Source organism: Eurytemora carolleeae, unplaced genomic scaffold, assembly GCF_000591075.1.
Source record: "Eurytemora carolleeae unplaced genomic scaffold, Eaff_2.0 scaffold232, whole genome shotgun sequence".
Lineage (NCBI taxonomy): Eukaryota > Metazoa > Arthropoda > Copepoda > Calanoida > Temoridae > Eurytemora > Eurytemora carolleeae.
The window spans coordinates 44,303-59,644 of record NW_019397021.1 but is presented as its reverse complement, the minus strand read 5'-3'; the positions used below and the strand labels follow the sequence as shown (position 1 = coordinate 59,644).

Genomic DNA, 15,342 nt, shown 5'->3' with positions numbered 1-15,342 from the left:
AGAGGGTAGAGAACTTAGTATATATGCATATATCTTAAACCTTGGACTGATCATAGAGGGTAAAGAACACAGTATATATGTATATATCTTAAACGCTCTGTAAAAAGCTGTAGAATTGGAGTGTACGCTAGCGCACTGTGTGTCGTCACATTTTTTCCTGGAAACTCTAGAATATGTCCGATGCGGTTTTCAAAAATACAAATGTGAATGTTTTTGTTAATATTCTGCCACTTTTAGAAAGCAAATATTAATGTTCTTTATATATAAAACAGGTTGCAAACAGTGTTCTCCAATTAACAGCGTTTCTGTGGATCAATAAGGAAAAGTCGGTCATCCTTGATCAGTCAAACAGTGGCGCAACTAGCATTTTTGGGNGGTGGCTAGCCCCCTGCAGGGAAGAACCATGAATGATTAAAGAAGATTAAATAAGTTTTAACCTTTGTGGGTAACACTATGATAGCTAATAATTTCAAAATATTTTAAGGTCACCGAAAATTAAAAATTTTAGTTTTATAAAATTTGTTTTTATGTTTAAATTTTATTTCTTTTTTAGTCCAGTATGCACTATGCATGAGTGTTGGAGAAAGCCCAGTTTTGGCGTACACCCAGATAAAAAAATGTAATTTCAAGTTCAGTTCTTAGTTCAACAAACTTGGCAGGACGTTCTTTCAATTCATATTTGTTTACAATTGTACAATTGTACAACTGTACTACTATTGTACAATTGTACAACTGTACTACTATTGTACTATTGTACAACTGTACTACTATTGTACAATTGTACAATAGTACTACTATTGTACAATTGTACAATTGTACTACTATTGTACTATTGTACAATTGTACTACTATTGTACAATTGTACAACTGTACTACTATTGTACAATTGTACAATAGTACTACTATTGTACAATTGTACAACTGTACTACTATTGTACAATTGTACAATAGTACTACTATTGTACAATTGTACAATTGTACTACTATTGTACAATTGTACAACTATAATGTGTACGGTATACAACATATGCATTTTTATGTACTTTGTACGGAGTAACGTTTTTTCCCGTGCATTAATGCTAACTACAGGGTGTCCCAAAAAAACATCGGAATTCAGTGACGAATTCGATATCGTCTTTGTTATGAATTAGTAATATCATTATGTCTGCTAGAGTTTATTTTATGAAAAGGGTAAAAGACTGTAAAGATGTGTCTATAATGTCTCCGCAAAATGAACAGTGAAGACGGACAAGTTTACCCTGTTTGTATACTGCAATTTTCTTGTTTTACTAAGTATAACTGTATGGGTCGCGGGACGGTAACCGCCAAAAAAGTCCTTGAAAAAAAGTTTCCGGAAAAAAGTCCTAAAATTTCACACTAAAAAAGTCCTGTGGAAAAAAGTCCTGTATTAAAAAGTCTCCGGAAATAAAGTCCTACCAATTCGAGACTTTATTTTCTAGGACTTTTTTTCTAGGACTTTTTTTCTGGCTCCAGTATGATTTTATACAAAAAAGTCCTCGGAAAAAAGTCCTTTAACAAGTGAAAATGCATGGAAAAAACAAAACACAAACAAACATAAACGAACAAAATGTGAACATAGCAGACAATACTCTGACAGATTGCAACTTTCTCAGTAGGTATCGCTATCAAAGAATTATTTTAAAAGACGATATCGAATTCGTCACTGAATTCCCATGTTTATTGGGACACCCTGTATGAAGTAAAATTATTTTTTATTGTACACTGAAAGGGACTGGAGAGTGGAGACAACATTGTAAGGAACCCTCCCTAAGAAGAGTATACCTGGTTTGGTGGGGGTCTTAAAGGAATATTTATCAATTCGCTTCAAACGTCCGTCGCCGGAAATCAAATAAATATTGATTAATTATTATTTTGATAATGGTTCATCCAAATATATATTTATAAACCCTTCTCACTTATCCTTCACATTCCCTTTCAATGTTTTTTTTGATGATTTGTTTAATTTAGAAGAAAAATGAACACGGACGAGGATAATCCAGGAAATCTAGAAGTTTCAAAAGTTTTAAACTCTGTAGATGAAGCTGAAACTTTAAACTCTGTAGATGAAGCTGACTCTTAAAACTCTGTAGATGAAGCTGACTCTTTAAACTCTGTAGATGAAGCTGACTCTTTAAACTCTGTATATGAAGCTGACTCTTAAAACTCTGTAGATGAAGCTGACTCTTTAAACTCTGTAGATGAAGCTGACTCTTAAAACTCTGTAGATGAAGCTGACTCTTAAAACTCTGTAGATGAAGCTGACTCTTTAAACTCTGTAGATGAAGCTGACTCTTAAAACTCTGTAGATGAAGCTGACTCTTTAAACTCTGTAGATAAAACTGAAACTTTAAACTCTGTAGCTGAAGCTGACTCTTTAAACTTTGTAGATAAAACTTAAACTTAAAACACTGTAGATAAAATTAAAACACTGAAACCTCTGTAGATAAAAATAAAACACTTTAACCTCTGTAGATGAAGCCTTTACTTTAAACTCTGTAGATAAAGCTGAAACATTAAACTCTGTAGATAAAGCTGAAGTTGTTGATTTGTAGATGAAGCTGAAACTTTAAACTCTGTAGAAGAAGCTGACTCTTTAAACTCTGTAGATAAGACTGAAACTTTAAACTCTTAAGACGAATCTGAAACTTTAAACTCTGTATAAGAAGCTAAACCTTTAAACTCCTTAGACGAATCTGAAACTTTAAACTCTGTAGAAAAAGCTGAAACTGGTAACACCAGCGACACAAATATTGACGATGAAAAAGAGTCTGAAAAAGAATCTGAAAAGGAAATTTCAACAAAAAGTTTGAAAACCAAGTTTTCCCTTTTTGAAGACAATTCGTATGAAAGTATTCGAGCTTCAAGGTATCTTTGTCAAATAGTTTTAAAAACATGAACACTCATACAATGATTAATAATTTGTCAGGCCTAGGTCAAAGTCACCTGCAATGAACCTGGATGCAACGTCAATGTTAAGATCGAGATCTTCGACGAAGAGTCCTGTACTTCATGTAAGGTCAAAATCAAAGAGTTTGCCAAGATCAAGATCATCCAGTGTTTCAAGATCAATGTCAAACACAAGAATTCGCTCTAGATCATCATCCGAAGATCAGGAGTACAAATCCAAGTCCAGATCGGTTTCTCTGAAATCAAGATCAAGATCACTATCCAGAAACTCTTCAAGATCTGTTTCAATGGATTCAGAAAATCAAAAGTCAAGAAATGAATCAAAATCAAAGTCCAGCTCAAGATCAAGATCAAGGTCCGAATCCAAAGTTGCATCAAAATCAAAATCAAGATCAAGATCAAGGACACGATCGAAATCAAGATCAATGACAAGATCGAAATCAAGATCAATGACAAGATCGAAATCAAGATCAATGACACGATCAAAATCAAGATCAAAATCAAGATCAATGACAAGATCAACGTCAAGATCAAAGTCGAGATCAAGATCTAGCTCAACTGAAATCTCGAGGGTGAAAAAAGGTGATAAAAGAGAGACCAAGAAGCGAATATTAGGTATATATTCATATATTTGACAAAACGAATGTTTAGCCATGAGAACGATTTAAATCAAAATTTTTCTTTAAATCCTTTCTACATCAATTACTAAATGTGTATTACAAAAGTAAAATGAGCTTTCCAAAAAAGGGAAATTGACAAAAAACAGTCTTTAAAATATTTGTGCATTAAAAAAAGCAAGTCACAATTGAAAATCCCAAAAATGCCAATGAATTAAAAAACGATTTAAAATCCCCAGGTTATTCAATATTCTAATTCTCGAGTAAATGCTTTGTTTAAAATTATATTTTCTAAAGGTTTCTTGAATCTAGTTTATTTTTCTTCAAAAACATTTTAGTATCTTTGTTTCAGAATCTGAAGATGAGAGTGTTGATAACTTCAGGTTAAACTTTCTAATTCGTTTATTTTCTTTTTTAAAAATACAAAAATTAATTGTTTTAACAAAGTGAGGATGAAGAGACAAAGAATAAAAAGGCGAAAGATATAAAAAAGGTGAGAGAAATTTAAAAATGCCATCATCGATTTACAACAGCATATTCACATTATCGACTTTCTTGCTCCACTATGCTGTAGATCAGTTCACAATGAGATTTCTATATATTTGCCTTATTTTACTTTTATTCTCCCGCCATTTTGATTCAATCTTTGATTCAGGGGGAGAAGGACAAGGACTCAGAAGACGACATTCGGTAACTTTTATACATTTAGATACATTTGCTAGATTATGGAGCCCTTGTAACTTGAATTTACAGATTTTAGACAGGGTTGCCCACAAAGGACGAGACTGCAAAGACGACCGGAAACTCTTGAAATATGACGATATCAAGTTTAAATTAAGTCTTGTATTAATTTTAGTATTTTAATGGCTTATTTAATGATTTGGCAAAGATAACTGAGGACTGAATTTTCCTTCCTGTTTTAAGAATATTTTAAGAATAAACTATCCTCTAAGAAGGTTTAACAGAAACTGCCGCTTTTTAAATCGGAAATACTTCTGGGGATGTTTGGTTTTGAGTCGCGGAAATACAGTGTGCGCAATGAGTGATTTTGCAGCGAAATAAGATAAATGTTATGTCCCATCTGAACATAAATTGGATTAAGATACAAAGTAAAACATAATTTGAACCATATCTATGGCAGTTTTAATCAGTTATGGTTAATTATCTTTGAGTCTTGATATCCTTGTAAAGCGAGAAAAAATAGTCCATTTTTCGTGCTCCTCTTCCTTCTCCCCCCCCCGTCCCCCCCTCCCCCCTGCATTCTCCTTTCTTAACCAAGTCCTTCATTCCTCTTTCTCTCTTATAATCAATTTATTTGTGATGTGTCAATGTCTGAGTCATAAAATGGGGAGAATTTGGGGAAATTCAAAAAAAGTTAAACATCGATAAATTTTACTTTAAATGATTTTATTCAGTACTTCATTCGATCTTTTTTTATTAAACCCTATATAGGGAAATTATGCAAATCAGAAAAATTCTAGTAAAAACGTGAAATTAATAAACAGAAATTGTTTTCTATACAAGACTCATCTACAACCTTTTTATCACATAAAATAGAGGTTTCCATATTTGCGAAATTGCGGCGTATATATAAATACAATATTAAAATGCTTATTGATTCCATATTTCTTTAAATTGGCTACGAATAGTTTTTAAAAAGTACATATACATCTACTTCAAGAAATTGCGCCAAGCTCTTTGCCAAAGTTGTAATAAAAATCGTCAATACTGTATTGACATATACGCCTATCAATAAAGGAACAAAAATATAAATTTGTCTAGTGATGTTGATAGAGAGGATGAAGCTCATCAAGGGAATGATTTTGATCTGATGATGCAGAAAAAGAAAGCTGAAAACAATCACCGAAGGTATAAATTTGTATCTGAAAAAACCTAGGGTCAAAACATTTTTGTGATTTATATACGCATGTTTAAAGTTCAGGATATTCTGCTTAAACCTTCAATTTGTCGTGTTGTTGAGACCACGAAATAACAAAAAGTTCAAGACAAAATGTTTTTACCTTTGGAAAAAGTTATTAAGAAAAAAAACGGATTAAAGTGTATTATGAAGAACCAAGAAAGTTTATTGTAAAAATGTATTGTGAAGAACCAAGAAAGTTTATTGTAAAAATGTATTATGAAGAACCTAGAAAGTTTATTGTAAAAGATTATGAAGAACCTAGAAAGTTTATTGTAAAAGAGTATTATGAAGAACCTAGAAAGTTTATTGTAAAAGAGTATTATGAAGAACCTAGAAAGTTTATTGTAAAAGAGTATTATGAAGAACCTAGAAAGTTTATTGTAAAAGTTAAAAAAGTGTATTGTTATCTCTAATATAAATATTTTTATACGGTTTGAATAAATTCATACTTTTTAAGGGACTGTCAGCATAATTTTATTTAATCTGATAATTCCTATATGTTTGTCTTGCAGTGGAAATGCGCAAGTCACTTTTGTAGAGAAACCATAATAAAAAATAATCCGTTTTGCAAATTATAAACACTGATATCTAATGCATAAAGACAAAGCTTTGTACCGTTGCCATCCTTGCATATATAATCACTCGAAATTACGCTTACAGTCCCTGTGAGTAAACTTTTGAATAATCTTTTAGTTTCTGTTATTTAGGAAAAAGAAAGATATTGATGTAATCAACGACAACGATGATGCTATTGCAAAAATGATAGCAGACATGAGGAACAGTTTATTTATCAATTTTTACATTTCATATCTTTTACATTAAATTCAGAATAGTGCATTTTTTCAACCCCTCCCTCTCCCCTGTCAGGAACGATATGCAAGCTTTTTCGTCTACAAATAATTGGTAAAATTGCGGGAAGAGGAGCTGGGGCATTTTCTCTTTTCAAAATATACAGGGTTACTCACAATGGATGGGACTTCAGAGACGACTGCACGAAAATTTATAATTTCTGTTTCCTAGTATTAACGATTCTCTTTACAGCTTTCTTTCTTTGTAAAATCATTAAATATATGTCTTTCTAAGCCTCAGTTTAAGGCAAAATTTGATTGAACAATGAGATTGTCACATTTTTAGAGTTTCAGGTCGTCCTTACAGTCTCATCCTTTGTGGGTAACCCTGTACGATTTATTTCATTTAATCATTTTGATCTGAATTGTGTCCAGGATTGCAGCGAAGGAGGATCGAGATTTAAACATTATCGGGAAACCAGCAACTAAGAAGATGGGGATGTTTAAGGTCAAAGCTGAAAACTTTTACCAAAGAGAAAAGAATATATATTAGAGGGGAATTTACTTGAAAAAAATGTAAAACGGCCATTTTGTTGTAATGTCTCCATACTGCAGGTGTACTTTACATATTTGTGCTATATATCCTTTTGGGCCCTGGAACATCATTTTATAGAAAATCTAAAATTAATATTAAAATAAAACCAAATTATGAAACAGGCTGGATCATAATTGACCAATGATCATTTCACATAGACTCTATGCCTTTCAACGAAGATTTTCCGTTATAACTATAAATCAAATGATGTTTTTTATTCACCTGAATCATTTTATAAAGTTTATTTAACAGCTTTAAAAATTCGAAATTGAAATGGATAGTCTAAGGAACATACTGTATTAATGTACTCTACTGCATTTAATTTGTGAACATATACATGATTTTTACACTTTGAACTCCCTTTCAGGCTGAAAGGGACTGACAAAATTCATGCCGAAGGATTTTCTAAATTCCACTCTGATATATATTCTATTCTCTTTGGTCAGAACTATATGTGAAATGGCGCTCATCTACAACGCTTATTGCTTATTCCCTAAAGAAATTGGGTCTTTGTCACAAACTCCTAAATCTTTGACCTTAGATATTTAAATCTTTAACTTTGTTAAATCAAATAATTTCAGTATGAAATATCAACAGTTTACACCATCAGGTTGAAAGGTTTAGGGAAGAGAAAATTTGGGTTTGTGTCAAATATTTAATTTCTTTACAGCACAAAAGTTGGGCCATCTGGATAATCAACTTTTCACACTTTTCATAAAATTTTGATAGAATATATCAAGATTTTAATGATTCCAGTCAAAGAAAAAGAATAAAGAACCAACATTTTTATCTCAGCTTTACAATGGTTCTGCTGGTATTAAAAACGAATAGGATATAAACGAAATGTTTAACTATGGGTTTCTAATAATTAGTCCCCCGCTCCTATTATCCTACTCGAAATTTATCTGAGATTCATTCATTAGAACTCTCATCAGATTTCAAGTTTAATTTTTCATTTTCTAGAACGTTCTTCATAACCTGCAGAAAGTTGAACTACAGTTAGCTTTTATAGAGGTATAATTAAGGGAAGGAAAGTTCTAAACTGTGTTTATGTCCCAGAACTGACATTTGATTCAAATAGCATGATCAAAGTTTCGTTAACTCTTCTTGAGGCCGAATTTAAAAATGTAAGCCGCGGCTAGAACAACATGGTTGATTGCACTTTTATTCAGTGTTTAGAGATTTGAGCCGGCTCTTAATTGGAAGTTTGGAACCGGTTTTTGGCGGTTCAACGACCCGGTTTTAATTCTTTAAATTAGGCCTCTGGGTCAATAAAAGTAAGACGATTACTATGCCTGCTACTTGAAATAAAGGGTCTAAATAAATAAATAAATAAATAAATTTACTAATGATACTGAGTATCAGGTCCAGACAAAGTCACAGAGTGGAACCTTTCTCGATCCTCTGTAGTTATGTACAATATGTACATTGTACACTACATTATTTCCAATATAACTTTTCTAATTAAGCATCCGACATTCACAAAGAAGCAACAAATCATAATGTAAAGATAGTTATTTCAGAGGTGTACGCATTTTTTGTACTGCAGTGCACTGTCAGTGGGCTATAAAGTTAACAAAAGATGAATGTCACAGCCTGACATGAAATTCATCTTTCACATAAAAAATCAATGAAATATTCTGGTCATAGGAAACTTTTATGGGAATTATCAAATTTTCTAAATTAAATGCATTTATCCTCCTCAGATACTAAATGAACACTAATGCATCTATTCTTGTTTACAAATACCGCCCAGAAAGAACTGGTTTCAATATGTACGCAGAGAATACTCAACCGCAATTAACTTTTCTTGCCTTATTACCTTGTAAAGAACTAAGTTTTTTTGTATGTGTATAGTATACTGTGTACTATGTAATGTGTACAATGAGTTATGTACAGTGTATTGTGTACAGTGTATTATGTACAGTGTATTGTGTACAGTGTATTGTGTACTGTGTATTGTGTACAGTGTATTGTGTACAGGGTACTGTGTACAGTGTCTTGTGTATAGTGTATTGTGTACAGTGTATTGTGTACAGTGTATTGTGTACAGTGTATTATGTACAGTGTATTGTGTACAGGGTATAGTTTACAGGGTATGGTGTACAGTTTATTGTGTACAGTGTATTGTGTACAGTGTATGGTATACAGTGTATTGTGTACGGTGTATTGTGTATAGTGTATTGCATGTACAGTGTATTGTTCATAGTATACTATATTATGTACAGGGTTCAGAATACATGTACATCATCTCGTTATGTACAGGCTAATCTGTTGTCTGTTATGACTGACTGGCTAGCTCCAATGCCAGATAAAAGCTTGCCTCATATTAATATCAGGTTGGTTCATATTCAACTAAATGGTTTTAAATTTTTAATATGTTAATTAAAATCAATATCGTTCCCTCTATTAACCCTATTCCCGCTGGGGCTGTAGTTTTTTTTACATAACTCAAAAAGTATAGGTCTGAGGCTGTTGAAATTTTCTGACTTTTCTTACATACCCAAAGCCCTCCCTTTAGGCCTAAAACCGGGCTTTAATACTAACTGCCTGAGTCCTCAGNTATTGTATTGTATTGTATTGTATTGTATTGTATTGTATTGTATTGTATTGTATTGTATTGTATTGTATTGTATTGTATTGTATTGTATTGTATTGTATTGTATTGTATTGTATTGTATTGTATTGTATTGTATTGTATTGTATTGTATTGTATTGTATTGTATTGTATTGTATTGTATTGTATTGTATTGTATTGTATTGTATTGTATTGTATTGTATTGTATTGTATTGTATTGTATTGTATTGTATTGTATTGTATTGTATTGTATTGTATTGTATTGTATTGTATTGTATTGTATTGTATTGTATTGTATTGTATTGTATTGTATTGTATTGTATATTGTATTTTATTGTATTGTATTGTATTGTATTGTATAATTGTATTGTATTGTATTGTATTGTATTGTATTGTATTGTATTGTATTGTATTTTAGAACTGAATTTCTGAAGATGTTGAAAAATATGAAAATAGAAGATACTACCAGACTCAAGGAATCAGGAATAGGTAAGATGTCATGATGAAAAACAATTTAATAAAAATGACAATAGAAATTATATCAATAATCAAAATAAAATAATAATTGTTGTTTGTCAACATCCACTAAACCTATCTTTGTAGGTAATAATAATAATAATAATAATAATAATAATACTAATAATACTAATAATAGTAATAATAATAATAATAATAATAAAAATAATTCTAATACTAATGATATTTATAATAATAATAATGATAAGAATACTAGCAAAGTTAATGATTCTACTACATCCAATGTATAATGTGTAGGAAAGGCTGTAATGTACCTGTATCGACATCCAAGGGAAGATCGACACAATAAAATACTGGCAGGGCATATTATCAATGAGTGGGCCAGGTGATAGAAATTCATCTATATTCTGTATATTCATCAATTTTCTCTATATTCATCCGTATTCTGTATATTCCTCTATATTCTGACTATTCTTCTATATTCTGTATGTTTCTCTATATTTTGTATATTCCTCTATATTCTGTATAGTCTTCTATATTCTGTATGTTCCACTATATTTTGTATATTCATCTATATTCTGTATATTCTTCTACATTTTGTATATTCCTCTATATTCTGTTTATTCCTCTATATTTTGTATATTCCTCTATGCTCTGTATACTCCTCTATATTTTGTATGTTCCTCTGTATTCTCTATATTCATCCATTTTCTGTATATTCCTCTACATTCTGAATATTCCTCTATATTCTGTATATTCCTCTATATTCTGTATATTAATCTATATTCTGTATGTTCCTCTATATTCTGTATATTCCTCTATATTCTGTCTCTATATTCTGTATATTCCTCTATATTATATTCTGTATATTAATCTATATTCTGTATATTCCTCTATATTCTGTATATTCCTCTATTTTCTGTATAGTCATCTATATTCTTTACATTCATATTTAAACAGTATTCTGTAAAGACCTTTTTACCAAACATAATGTAAACCGTTGATAAGTTCTAAAGAATACATCTATATATAAAGTTACAGTATCTGTTTGTCTGTCTGTCTGTCTGTTTCTTTGACCGATCTTAACTGAAGAACCCATGAAACGATTTGCCTCAAATTTTGATTTGGGAACTCGGGAGAGCCACGGGAATGTTCTTAGTTTGATTTTGAGATTCTAAATTAAGTGGGGCCCATGATAAAGCAATACAAAAAATATTAATGAATAATTGCAGGTCGTCTTCCTGTTAATATTGGCGATCATAGTTTCTGTATATTTATTGTTCTATGTTTAGACCAATCTTCAAGAAGGAAACTGATATGTCCAGATTGACGAAAGACGAAAGAAGAGAGAAAGATGCGGATATGGCGGCTAGGTATTCTATATATAAATTTGGCTTGTCTTGGTGTTTGGGTGTTTGTTTGTCTGTTTGTATCCAATAAACGTCAAAACGGCTAAACCGATTGGGCCCAAATTTTTTGTGGGACATCTAGGGACCCCAGGGAAGGTTTATGAATGATCAAAATTTCAAATATTTGTCTCCATCAAAATTCGATCTTCATTAAATTTTTGAAAATTTTGAAAATCCACGAAATTTTTTGTGAAAATCCGCGAATTATTTTTGTTTTGTTTTACGATGTACACAAAGAGAACATGTTCATAATTAATTTAGAAGATAGGCGCGAAGCGCCCTCTAAGGGTAGTTGTAGAATAAATAGACCCTTTCTACAGTGTCATCATAATGGTTTGTATTTTTTAAATCTTCACTGATAGAGCAAAATGATATATATAAAATACGCAAACTTATAGTTAGACTTGAACATTTGTTTATATAAAGTCGTGAAATATAGCAAGGGTGAAACAACAGGGGTCTAATACCATGCATGTTTACAAAGACCCAAGAAAATTGGATAATTTTAGAGTATGGTCGGCCGGCAAAAGAGTCCAGATTTGTCGCCTATGGACAACTGTTTTATCTATATATAAATTTAGCTTGTCTGTCTGTTTGTTTGTATCCAATAAATGTCAAAATGGCTGAACCGATCAGGCCCAAATTTTGTGTGAGACCTCACGTGGCCACAGAGAAGGTTTATAAATGATCAAAATTTCAAATATTTGCCTCTATCAAAATTCGATTTTCATTAAATTTTTGAAAATTTTGAAAATCCACGAAATGGTTTGTTAAAATCTGCGAACTTTTTTTGTTTTATTTTATTTTACGATGTACATAAAGAGAACATGTTCACAATTAAAATAGAAGATTAGCGCGAGGCGCCCTTTCTGAATGCAAAGAATGATGAGGTAAAGGAAATTTCGGAAGAGAGGTTACAGATTTGAAAAGGTTTAAAATATATCATGACTTAATTAATAGTTTTCAGTTTAACTACGGGTACAAAAAAAAGAAGTTTTTAAAAAGCTCCTAAAAAATGAATATAGAAACCAATGTCCCATGCAATTGGATATTGTGATGAAAAAAAAAACGTAAATTGCAAAATATAGATAATTCAAATTACTTTTCACACGTATTAAATAGAATGTGATTAAAAGCTTACAGAAGGAATTTTTAATTTTCGATTAAACGTTTACATATTGCAGATAATCTGACTTGTTCCCACAAAATAAATTGACAAGTTGTGTTCGAAATGTCTTTGGTAGTTTTATATTGTTTTTTTTTAAAGAACCTTTTTTTACAGATTGGGTTTTAAGTTTCAATAAACATGTGATTTTAAATTATAAATTGTTATAAACGTGAAAATCATTAATCGCTTGCACGTCCTTTGGAAAAAGAAATCCTAAAACAGCAGAATGAAGAAAACTGTTTTGATTTTTTTAGATTGTAATTCCTTTTATCAATTAAAATTCAGATTTCAAAATTTTCATTCCTTTAGTTATCTTAAATAGGAGACTATGTTTCTCAAAACCTATTAAATACTGAGTTTATAAATTTTTAAGTTTATAAGTGCCCAGCGTTGCCCGTGAAATAAAAAATCGAATTTTGAAAAATCTAATTTTTATTAAGAAAAAATTCGTTAAGCCTATGCTACCCCCGGGATACCCATGAGTTCCCTCAAAACATGTCGGCCAATTTGGTCCAGCCGTTTGGCCAGCTCTATATCTTACATATATATGAGCTATATATCTTACATATATATGAGCATCTATATCTTACATATATATGAGCGAAGATCGACTTGTCCAAGGTACTAATGCAAGAAAAGTTAATTGCGCTCGCGTATACTCTGCGTACATATTGAACCAGTTCTCTCTGGGCGGTTAATTTGTAAACAAGAATAGATGAATCATGAATCAGTGTTCGTTTAGTATCCGAGGAGATTAAAAGTATTGAATTTTGATAACTTTGAAAATTCACTGAATAGTTTCCTATGACCAGAATATTCAATAGATTATTTTTGTGAAAATGGATTCTATGTCAGGCTCGGACATCCGTCTTTTGTTTACTTTTCCGCCCAAAGACAGTACACAGCAGTACAAAAAATGTGTACAACTCTGAAATAACTTTCCTTGCATTAGTACCTTGGACTTGTCAAGCTAAGCTTAGATAAGTATATTTTCTACAGATTGGGTCGGAAGAAAAAGCGAAAACTTGAAAACGAAGAGGAAGTCCAGATAAGACCAGGTAAACCCTAAAAACAAAATTGTACAGGGTTATCCATCAAGGATTAGGCTTGAACGACGACCTGAAACTTTATAATAATAAATGTAATGCTTTGAAAGCAGATCTTTAAGGTTTGGCTCGTGCGTAAAGTACAACGATTTCTTCTTAAATATCTTAAATTATTATTTTCTTTTATGAATAATATATCATTAATAATAAGAATACATTAATGAGTTTAAAAGCCCAGCACGTTTTTAACTGAGATATCCATGTTTTTTCTTTCCAAAAAAATTATAATGATAAAATGCGATTTTGTTTATCAAAGCATGTTTATCGGTGAATACCTTATTTTAAGATAAATAAATGACGATATCTTCTCATTGTTTAAAAGGACTGTTAGCGTAAGTTTTAATTGACCCTCATTGCAAAGATGACAATGCCCGATTCACAACAGTACCCTTAAAAGCGTTAATTCTGGTCATTTAAAATATCGCTTAGAGTCAACATTGTGTCTTGAAAATACGCTAACGGTCCATCTAAAACTATAATAAAGGGGATCCTGGCTGGGTTGAACGAGCTAGAGTGCCTATGGTGGATAATGCTGAATATATTCAAAGGTTATTATTTGGAATATTTTTAATAGAATGTAGAATAATTTACATAACATATAAAAATGTTTAGACCCGTATGGCAAACTACAGTGGAAGTTTCAGATGTGAAAAAGAGCAATGTAAGCTTCAAGTATTGTAAAAGAAAAGGGCGGTTAAATATAATAACTACAAGGGGCGGGGGTGATAAAAAATAGACAATTAGACTTTTTTCAATAAAACTCCAGTAAATCTTTTTTTTTCAATTCTAAACAATCAAACCGCTTGAGATACCCGGAATATACAATCTAGCCAGATGATATTCTAAAACTATTCCAAAACTTAGATTGAATTATGATGAAAAAAATAGAGGGTCTGAGATAAAGATTAAAAAGTTTTTGTTTCTTTAAAAAAATTAGTTTTTTTAGAAAATCTCTCTCCTGGAGAAACATAAGAGATTGTTTGCGGAGAAGAAAAGGCTGAGTAAAAACCTTTCTCTTGTCAAGATATCAATAGAGGGAAGCAAGATGTCGGAGTAGGACAAGATCAAGGAATAGGACAACATCAAGGAATAGGACAACATCAAGGAATAGGAAAACATCAAGGAATAGGACAACATCAAGGAATAGGACAACATCAAGTAAAAGAACAGCATCACGGAATAGGATCGACAGCATAAATGAATAGGACAGCATGAAGAAACAGAACAATATTAGGAATAGGACAACATCAAGGAATAGGACAACATGAGGGAAAAGGAAAATATCAAGGAATAGGACAATATCAAGGAAACGGAATATGTCAAGGAATAGGACAACATCAAGGAAAAGGACTATGTCAAGGAATAGGACAACATCAAGGAATAGGACAACATCAAGGAATAGGACAACATCAAGGAATAGGACAACATCAAGGAAATAGGACAAAATGAAGGAATAGGACAACATCAAGGAATAGGACAACATCAAGGAATAGGACAAAATGAAGGAATAGGACAACATCAAGGAATAGGACAACATCAAGGAATAGGACAAAATCAAGGAATAGGACAACATCAAGGAATAGGACAACATCAAGGAATAGGACAACATCAAGGAATAGGACATCAAGGAATAGGACAACATCAAGGAATAGGACAACATGAGGGAATAGGAAAATATCCAGGAATAGGACAACATCAAGAAATAGGACAACATCTAGGAATAGGACAACATCAAGGAATAGGACAACATGAGGG

The 15,342-nt window shown here is 31.6% G+C and overlaps 1 protein-coding gene across 1 annotated transcript; it reads left to right on the top strand.

The window, feature by feature from the left end:
• The first annotated feature begins 1,921 nt into the window (after window positions 1–1,921).
• LOC111711182 (protein IWS1 homolog) lies at window positions 1,922–15,313 on the top strand. The gene is made up of 18 exons (XM_023485462.1): window positions 1,922–2,021; window positions 2,736–2,886; window positions 2,948–3,543; window positions 3,898–3,928; window positions 3,993–4,038; window positions 4,201–4,235; window positions 5,328–5,414; window positions 6,174–6,242; window positions 6,690–6,762; window positions 7,813–7,863; window positions 9,115–9,188; window positions 9,846–9,916; window positions 10,202–10,289; window positions 11,197–11,277; window positions 13,481–13,539; window positions 14,072–14,135; window positions 14,200–14,248; window positions 14,534–15,313. Exons 1-18 carry the CDS (start codon window positions 1,997–1,999, stop codon window positions 14,642–14,644), a joined length of 1,761 nt encoding a protein of 586 aa, XP_023341230.1. The 5' UTR covers window positions 1,922–1,996; the 3' UTR covers window positions 14,645–15,313.
• Window positions 15,314–15,342: the final 29 nt, after the last annotated feature.